Raw genomic sequence first — 8,898 nt, 5'->3', positions numbered from 1 at the left:
GTCTGACTTAGACTTTTGGATTTTTAAATAACTTCGTACTTACCATATGTTTAACTGTTTCTTTTACATCCAACTTCTTAAGTAATTTATGGTAAAATTCTTATTCAAAGATGTGATCAAACTGTATCCACGTATGAACTTGAGTCCTACTAACTGCACTTTTCGGGCTGTATCATGCCATCAAGAAGCTTTTTGTCTGATTCCACATTGGGATAGCTGAAAGCTGATACAGTATATGAAAAAATTTTTTTCAACAGTGGGTTCACATGAAGAGCAGCTCTGATGTTGGTTTAGCACTCTCGGTGACTCCACAGAAGTCTTGTTCTGCTCTGCCATTTTCAGCAAATTGTCCAGTTTGGGTGTCTTACATCATGGTCACAAGATAGATAACCCATGTAGTTCTAGGCATTGTAGACAGACATACAATGTCTGGCAGGAGACTGCCCATCCATTCTCTTTATTTTTTATTGAGGTACAATATACAGTAAAGTGCACACATCTTAAAAGGTACAGCGTGATGAATTTTTACATATTCATACGTTTATGTAGCTACCACTCACAACAAGCTACAGAACAATTTCTAACACCCCAGGAGAACCCCACATGCAGAGTTGGGCCAGAAGTCCCCAAGATTGTATGTATCCAGGACCCAAGGCAAGAGGAACTTTTCTTCAATTTTCAAAAGGCAATAACCCAAGATTAGACAACAGAAAGAGACTGTGTAAGATGAGGGGTCAAAGGTGCTGAGTATGGTAGAGTGGACCCCATAAACCAGTGCAACATTATTACAACACAGTAATAATGAACCAGGAATCTAATAGGGAGTTGAGGGAATTTGCACTCTGGCCAACTGGAGAGCCCTGTCTAAAGGGGCCAACCATTGCTTGGTTCCAGCCTATTTCCACTTGGTGGGACTTTGAGCCCAAAATAGCCATTTTCCAGTTTTTCAAGTGAAGCTGGAAATGTAGATTATCTGAAATCTCCATTTTTAAGTGCTTACAACAAATTTGAATCCATGTAAAATGCTTTTCAGGTCAAACAACACATGCCTTTGAGCTGGAGTTGGCCTCTTCATTAAATTATTTGAAACAATGGAAAATAGTGCCTACCCTGGTTATCCTTAAAGTGGTTAGAAACTTTGTGAATTTGAACAAATGTATGGAGTGCTAGTGAGCTGTAAAAAGACCGGGAGAAATGAGATGATGCTGGAGGAAAACGTCTGCTAGAGAACGCCAACACATCTTTCCCCCAGACTTGGACCCCAGTGATGGGGAAAAAGACTATGTCCCAGTTTGTCACTGCACGTTCCACCTACCCTGTCCAAGGGAAAAGGCTGAGCATGTTAAACTTACAAATATTGGGTCCTAATTTCACATCTGTTTTTCTATTCTCCTCCCATAAGGTAGATCTATTGAAATGGATCGTATACCTAAATGCACAAACTAAAACTATAAAACTTAAAACAGGCGTTAAATTTCGTGATATTGAGTTAGGCAAAGCCTTCTTGGATAGAAGCCCAAAAGTACCAGGGCCAAGAGAAAAAGATATATTGGACTTCATCAAAATGAGAAATTTTATGCTTCAAAGGATGCTATCAAGAGAGTGATGGCACACAACAGGAGGAAATATTTTCAAGGCCTATGTTTTATAAGACTGGTATTCAGAGCATACAAAGAACCCTTACGACTCAACCATAAAAAGAAAAATGATCTGATTTTAAAATGGACAAAGGATCTGGACAGACATTCTCCGAAGAACATACACCACTGCCAATAAAGACACGAAAAGATGCTTAACATCATTACCGAACAGGGAAGTGCAAATCGAAAATACGATGAAATGCGGCTTCACACCCAGTAGGATGGCTTTAATCAAAGAGACAAGAGTATTGGCAAGGTGTGCAGAAATTGGAATCTTCATACATTGCTGCTGAGGATGTAAAATGGCACAGCTGCTTTGGGAAACAATCTTGCGGTTTTCCTTGAAAGGTAAAGCACAGAATTACTATATGATCAAGCAACTCCATGGGTATATATCTAAGAGAAATTAACTCTAAAGATGTGCTAAGTGAAAGAAGACAATCCCAAAAGACCACATATATAATACCATTTGTAGGAAAAGTCCAGAATAGGCAAATCTATAGAGACAGAAAGATGAAGCCTGAGGCTGGGGACTGGGGAGAAATGGGTGAGGGGCTCATTTTTGGTGTGATGGTTGCACAAGTCTGTGAATTTACCAGAACTATTGAATTGTGTACTTTCAATGGGTACATTTTATGTGAACTGTGTTTCAATTAGGCTGTTTTTTTTAAAAAGTTGCCTGGCATACTGCCACTGTAATGTCCTTTTAATCACAAATGTGTGTTCATCTATTTCTTCATTAGATAACTGGACTGGGTGAGTCAGACCCAGTCCAATTCAGAGTATCAACTTTCAGCTGTAAAAAAAGTAAACCTGAACAAGAAGGATGTTAACTGTTGATGTCTCATCTGCATTTGTGTCTGATTACTGCCTCCCATAATTGGATAATTTTTAAAATTTTAGTCTGGTAAAATTATAAAGATCGTATGCGGCTGTTCTTCCAAATGGATTCGCTTGAAGGATTCGTGTGGATGATGTCTGAATTCTAGAATGCAGTCGATTCCTGTTGACAGGATGTCTTTAAAGTCACCCTGCACACTCAACGAATACCGAACCACTATTGGGGGAAACAGGGTTGGGTTTGTGCGAGTCTCTGCTCACAACATTTTTGTCAACTGATCAACACATAGTCTTGTTTTATGTCTGTTTCTGTTCAAAGACACCTTATTTAATATATCTTCCTTACAATAGTTATGTACAGTATTTCTTTATAATAAAACAATATTTCAATTACAGCATTTTTGTGTAATGTCCTCAATACTGCGACTGTATTACTTAACTCCTTCCCTCAGTCATATGCACACATGCAGTACGTGTATATAGTACATGTAGCAAACACATGGTATAACATATGATATTCACCTAAACACAGAGTACTGTGAACACATACTGTATACTGCACAGCAATGCAAATAGAGTCCTGAAAAAACCAGAGATTTTATGAAAAGTTTAACTAGAATCTTACTGTTGATGGAATGGCGGAATGTGTGATGGTGCAGCACATAGTGTGGTTAAACCTCTTGACCTTGGCTTGCCCCATGAAAACCAAGGAAGAGGCAGGTGGAATTTATTTTGCAGAAGAGGAAGAGGGCAGCATGTCCACATTTGACAGTTCAACCTCAGGAGTTTGCCTCTCATGACTTGTTGACGGAGTCGGCAACTCTCCCTCCCAAATTGGCTCAAAAAGTTGGGTCAGCCTTGTCTGCTTGGCTTTTTGCCTCAAATCTTTAAGCATCTTGGCATAAGGAGCAAATGCCATGGAGGTGAGACGCTTAAATTTGAGGCTGCGATCAAGCATAGGGTCACACTCTTCCATGTCACTGAAAATTCTTTCCAAGGCAGAATTCCATTCTGATATTTTAGTCACTGTAAGAGGGTCAATTCTTGAAGTCTTAGGCTGCCTTTCATCACCGTCCTCGTCATTGCCGACTCCAGTGCCTTGTTTTGTCATCTCATCCAGGTCTTCGTTGGTGGGTTCTACTGCCTTTTCTGTCAGAATTTCCTCCACGTCTTCCTCCTTCATGTCATCAAATCCTTCTCCAGTTATTTGATGTGCAATATGCATTATGTTTTTGACACTGTCCTTTATAGTTTCTGTAACATCTTCAAAGCCTTCGAAATCTTGCACACAGTCCGGCCAAACATTTTTCCAACAGCTATTGATAGTAGCTTGTTTGATGCTGTCCCAGGCTGTCCCAACATAATCAATAACGTTGCGTAGAGTCACTGACTTCCAATAGTCCAACATGGTAGTCTCCGTGTTGGACTTGAGAGCCTCGAAGGCCTTGCTATAAAGCTCCCTGGTGTAGTGTGCCTTGAAAGCTTTTATTATACCCTGATCCAGGGGTTGGATGAGAGACGTAGTGTTTGGGGGCATGAAAAGAACTTCTACGTTGGGGTGGGCATTTTTGAGTTCTTCACAGCAATGGACTGGGGCATTATCCAAAATTAATAAAACCTTGAAGGCAAGATTTCTGCCCTGGAGGTAGCACTCGACTTCCGGTATGAAGCAGTTGTGGAACCAATCGGATGTCATCCACGCTTTTTTGTTCCACTTCCAATGGACCGGCATATGGTTCACACTTTTCCCTGTAAGTGCTGGTGGATTCTGGGCTCTGTATACCATTAGGGGTTTGCACTTGAAGTCGCCCTTGGCATTGGTACACAATAGCAAGGTTGCATAGTCTTGGAATGATTTAAAGCCAGGGGCTTTGCAGGCCATTCGCGTTATATAGGTTCTTTTGCCAACGTCCTTGTAAAATAAGCCAGTCTCATCAGCGTTGAAAACCTGCTCTTCCACATATCCTTTCTCCTGTATAACATTCAGCAAGTATTTTTTAAATCCTTCCGCAGCGTCCTGATCTGCAGAATTTGCCTCACCCGCAAGTTTAACATTGTTCACACCATACCGCCTTTTGAAACGTGCAAGCCAGCCAGCGCTAGCGGAGAAAGGTTTAACATTTTTCTGGCCCTGGGTAACATGGCCATAAATTTCTTTGGCTTTCAGCCTCACGACAATGCTGTCCACCACACCTTTTTTATCGTTGGTCATCTCATGAATCCATAAATTCAGCCGCTTTTCCATCTTTTCCATTGCTTCCTCACGCACTATAGACGTTACTTTAGCACTTTCCGGAGAAGCCTCACGTACAGATCGGCGAATTTCCTTTTCCTTTTTTTTGATGTACCGGATTGTTGATTCATTAACGTCGAACTCACGGCCAACAGCACTACAACTCATGCCTGAACGAAGTTTGTCTAACACACGCATTTTCTCCATAAGGCACATCACAGCCTTCTTGCGCTTAGGAGCACTAGGCAACACTTCACTCCTACGCTTGGGGGTCATTTTAAACAGCGAAATCACCACCAAAAAGCACAAAAAATGCAAAAAACGTGCCCCTAAATAGACTGCGAGAAGGACAATTATTTAGAGCATGAGAGATGAAGCAAGAAAGCCCATTGCGTCTGCCTTGTTCAACCTCAGCAAGTACACCGCACCGCGGGTTGACTCAAGTTTCACCCTCTGCGCATGTCCGCGAATAACCCCAGAAAGCACCGCGAATATTGACTTTTGGGGTTACAGTAAATTTAAACAAGCAAGCGAATTCGAAAATACCAACCTGTGAATAACGAAGGTCAAGTGTATCCCCAATGACTTGGAATTCTGTTTAAGCACATTTATTAAATCAGAGCGACCAGACAGCATTGAAGACTACAAGTTCCAGCATGCACCGTTGCAGCGCGGAGCCCGTGCTCTCAACCACTACAGTACCGTCAGGCGCGGGACATTGGCCCGGAAGAGTCGCGTTTAGACTACGTAGCCCTCTCTGCGCATGCGCATATCTTGCGGGGCGGGGCGGGGGGGCCCCCGCCCCAGCCGCCCCCGCCCCCTCCCCTGCTGCAGCTCTATGGTCTCTCCCTAGAGCTTTGCCGTTTGGGGCAGCTGCTGAGGTCCTGTGGCTCCGCCCGCCCCGCGCGGCAGCGACATGGAGGAATTCGACTCTGAAGACTTCTCCACTTCGGAGGAGGACGAAGACTACGTGCCGTCGGGTGAGCGATTCGGCCTGAGGCGAGAGGAGGTTTGCCCTGCCCCGCGCTTCACGTGAGGCGCGCTTGGCCCGGCGTGCGTGGCCCAGTGCCCTCGCTGGCCCCGGGGTGCGGGTCTCGAGCCACCCCGCTGCGCAAGCCGGGGTTCCTCGTCCGCTTGCTACGTCCGCGCGGTCGCCCCGGGTCGGACCTGTGCGCTGGGGACTCTCGCGCAGCAGACGCCCGCGGCCTGCTTCGGGCCGCCGCCCCCTCTCGGAGCGCGGGAACCCGCACGTGAACACCTCCCTGCTCTGGGGATGCGGGCGGTGTCGGTCGGTGCCCGGACAGACCGCACCAGCGCTCAAGTCTTCTGAAAGGCAGTGTGAGCGGTGGACGTTATCGTCGGACCTTCCGTCCCGAGGGACTTGCTAGCTAGCACCACGTCCAAGATTAATCTAGCCACTGTATGCCCTCCAATGGTTATTAGAAAGTTCATCTGATGATGGATTTTGTCTCTTTGCGATGTGTACCCATTCCTCTTTTTTCAGGCTCTCTCTCTCTCTTTGGTATAGGCTTCTCAAACTAGAGGGGGCCAAAATAAATCTTATCACTCAAACCTACTCCTTCCCTATCCTGCGCCTTCCCCAGACTTCCCATCTCATTTGAAGTATCTATCCATACAGTCGCTCAGGGGAAAAACAAAACAAAAACTCTTTGAATCATTCATCCTTTTTTTCTCTCTTTTGGTTCAAGCAGTCGGTAAGTTCTGTTGTGTCTACGTGGGCAACTGGTTTCTGACCGCTTCCTCGCCAATCTTTGTTACTGAACTGCCATTATTCTTCACTAGGATTAGCCATAGCTTCCCAACTGGTTTCCCTGATTCCGTTTCCATTCGTGTCCACCAACATTGGTCTTATGGTAATGGCCAGAGTGGTTATTTGAAAACTGGTTTTCATTTTAATCAAAGTTGTGTGTACCCATACTTAAACACAGGGGCGCCTCGGTGGCTCAGTCCGTTGAGAGTGGGACTGGATTTTGGCTCAGGTCGTGATCTCACGGTGGTGAGATTGAGCCAGCGTTGGGCTCCTTGCTAGGGGTGGAGCCTGCTTATGATTCTGCCTCTCCCTCCATCTCTAAAATGAATAAATATTTTTTAAAAAGTCAAATATTTCTAAAAGCCTTGTTTTGAAAACCAGCAGTTCCCATCACCCTGTATCCCTGTTCATTCCTCCCCAGGAGAAACTGCTTTCCACCTTTTAATTTGGTGTTTTCCTTTTATGTTGACTTAACTCATGCTTGGTAGGTCTCATTTTAATACCCTCTTAGGTCATCCTGATCATTCCCAACACGCACACCCGTTCACCCTCAGGCCCTCCCCAACTTCCCAGCCTGCCATTGTTACTATGTCCAATTTTGGTTAGATCAGTATTCCATGTTTACCTTTTTGTAATGACGGTGAACACATCAGACATTCAGGTCTGAACCATGTGGTATATACTGTGATTGTTTTCCTACACTACTTGTTTTGTGTGGAATTAATAGTTACCATTTTGTCGTTGCTTAGTTGTCTATGTCCTTACTATTAATTTGACCCTAAACTCTCAGAATTGTGTAGGTAATCTCCCAAGGCAATCAGATTCATTAAAGAATCGTTTAGTTTCATGTTGAAGTCCGTCTTTGCCTTCTGACCTGTTTTCCTTGATTTTATCACTTCTAAATCTAGGATCTTTTGTCACCATCACCACTCCAGGTGTTCCGTTTATCTCCTTTTTCTGTTGGATTCCATTTCTTGGGTCCTGTGTTATCTTTTTTCCTTGGCGTGCTCCACCAAAATGAGAATAAATTCTCAACTACTTGAGGACAGATGATGTATAATGGACATTCAAGGTGTCAAAACAGTTATTTCTTTTTTTTTTTTTTAAGATTTTATTTATTTATTTGACAGAGAGAGACAGCCAGAGAGAGAGGGAACACAAGCAGGGGGAGTGGGAGAGGAAGAAGCAGGCTCCCAGCGGAACAGGGAGCCTGATGCGGGGCTCAATCCCAGGACCCTGGTATCACGCCCTGAGCTGAAGGCAGATGCTTAACGACTGAGCCACCCAGGTGCCTCTCAAAACAGTATTTCTAAAAGTGTGTGACCCCAGGGCATAATTGATATTTTGTCTGGTATAGAATTCTGTGTTTTGTAATAATTCTAGGCGTTATAATGATACGGTAATGGTAATGATAGCTTCCCATCAGAATGTTAAGGGTGTTTTATTACTTGCTAGCTTCCAGTGTTTCTATTAAGAAGTCTGTTTTGCTGATTTCTGTTCATTTATATAAGATCTGCTTGTCTTTGGAAGCTGATAGAATCTTCTCTTTACGCCTGATTTTTCTGATATTTCACAATGATATACTGTGGTATGAGTCTGTTTTCATCCATTGTGCTGGGCTTCTGGAATTTTTTGGAGAGAGGTAATTTCCTTTCTTCATTTTCTGTTATTTTTCTGGAAATCTCATTATTCAGATGTTGAATCTTATGTTAGATCTTCTTGACTGGCCCTCTAATTTTATCCTTCTATTTTCTAATTCTTGACTTTTTTCCACTCAGTGGAAAATTCTCAATATCTTAAACACTTGTATCTTTTCCTCCTTTCATGTTTTTTAAATTCAAGTAACTTTTTTGTTCCCTTGTCATTTTTTATAGCATCATGTTCTCATTTCATAGTGAAGTATCTTATTGCTCTATGAATATTAATAGTAATTTAAATTTTAATGTTTAACTTATGCACAGTAAAATTTATTCTTTTCAGTGTACTGTTCTGTCAGTTTTGATAAATGCTTAGTGACCATCACCAAAACTGACAGTTCCAAGGCCACCCCCCCAATACACCATAATGTCTGAATAGAAACAGTTTTATTTCTTCTTTTTTGTCTGCCTTTTGTTTCTTTTGCTCGCTTTACTGCTCTTGATTATAAGACTTCTAGTATGATGTTGAATAGGAGTGGTGAGAGTGGACATCCTTGCCTTATTCCCAATTTTAAGAGGAAATTATCAGTGTTTCACTATTTAGTATGTTAGCTGTGGGTTACAGATGCATTCTGTGTGTGCATGTTTTAAGTCCTTTACATTGACTAACATGTTACTAGCTCACTCACATAACATTACTGTGTATGTGCTATTCTCCCTATTCTGTAGACAAGAAAATTGAGGCACAGAATTTAAGCAAATTACACAAAGTCATTT

The 8,898-nt window shown here is 42.8% G+C and overlaps 2 protein-coding genes across 3 annotated transcripts in view; one reads left to right on the top strand and one right to left on the bottom strand.

The window, feature by feature from the left end:
* Positions 1-71: 71 nt before the first annotated feature.
* LOC100478949 (tigger transposable element-derived protein 1) lies at positions 72-5,411 on the bottom strand. 2 transcript variants are annotated; one of them, XR_004629167.1, is made up of 2 exons: positions 5,264-5,411; positions 72-1,980 (listed from the first exon to the last, which is right to left on the bottom strand). XR_004629167.1 is itself a non-coding variant. In XM_002927716.2 (2 exons), exon 1 carries the CDS (start codon positions 4,987-4,989, stop codon positions 3,208-3,210), a length of 1,782 nt encoding a protein of 593 aa, XP_002927762.1. In that variant the 5' UTR covers positions 4,990-5,411; the 3' UTR covers positions 72-1,980; positions 3,106-3,207. The 2 variants fall into 2 exon arrangements, 1 of the variants encoding a protein (XP_002927762.1); XM_002927716.2 differs by having other exon boundaries at positions 3,106-5,411.
* A 91-nt stretch (positions 5,412-5,502) lies between these two features.
* The window catches only part of CFDP1 (craniofacial development protein 1), a 119,676-nt gene continuing 116,280 nt past the window's right edge, over positions 5,503-8,898 (top strand). Inside the window, exon 1 of the mRNA XM_002927717.4 lies at positions 5,503-5,693. Coding sequence (XP_002927763.2) covers positions 5,630-5,693 — 64 coding nt within the window. The 5' untranslated portion in view covers positions 5,503-5,629. The remainder of the gene's footprint in view (positions 5,694-8,898) is intronic.

This window comes from Ailuropoda melanoleuca, chromosome 12 (assembly GCF_002007445.2).
Source record: "Ailuropoda melanoleuca isolate Jingjing chromosome 12, ASM200744v2, whole genome shotgun sequence".
Taxonomy (NCBI): domain Eukaryota; kingdom Metazoa; phylum Chordata; class Mammalia; order Carnivora; family Ursidae; genus Ailuropoda; species Ailuropoda melanoleuca.
Note: the sequence above shows the minus strand (reverse complement) of the source record. Positions and strands in the feature narration are given on the sequence as shown.

What these genes read in the sequence shown, in the direction of transcription:
- LOC100478949 (XM_002927716.2), bottom strand. Translation starts at nt 4,989, where the DNA reads ATGACCCCCAAGCGTAGGAGTGAAGTGTTGCCTAGTGCTCCTAAGCGC.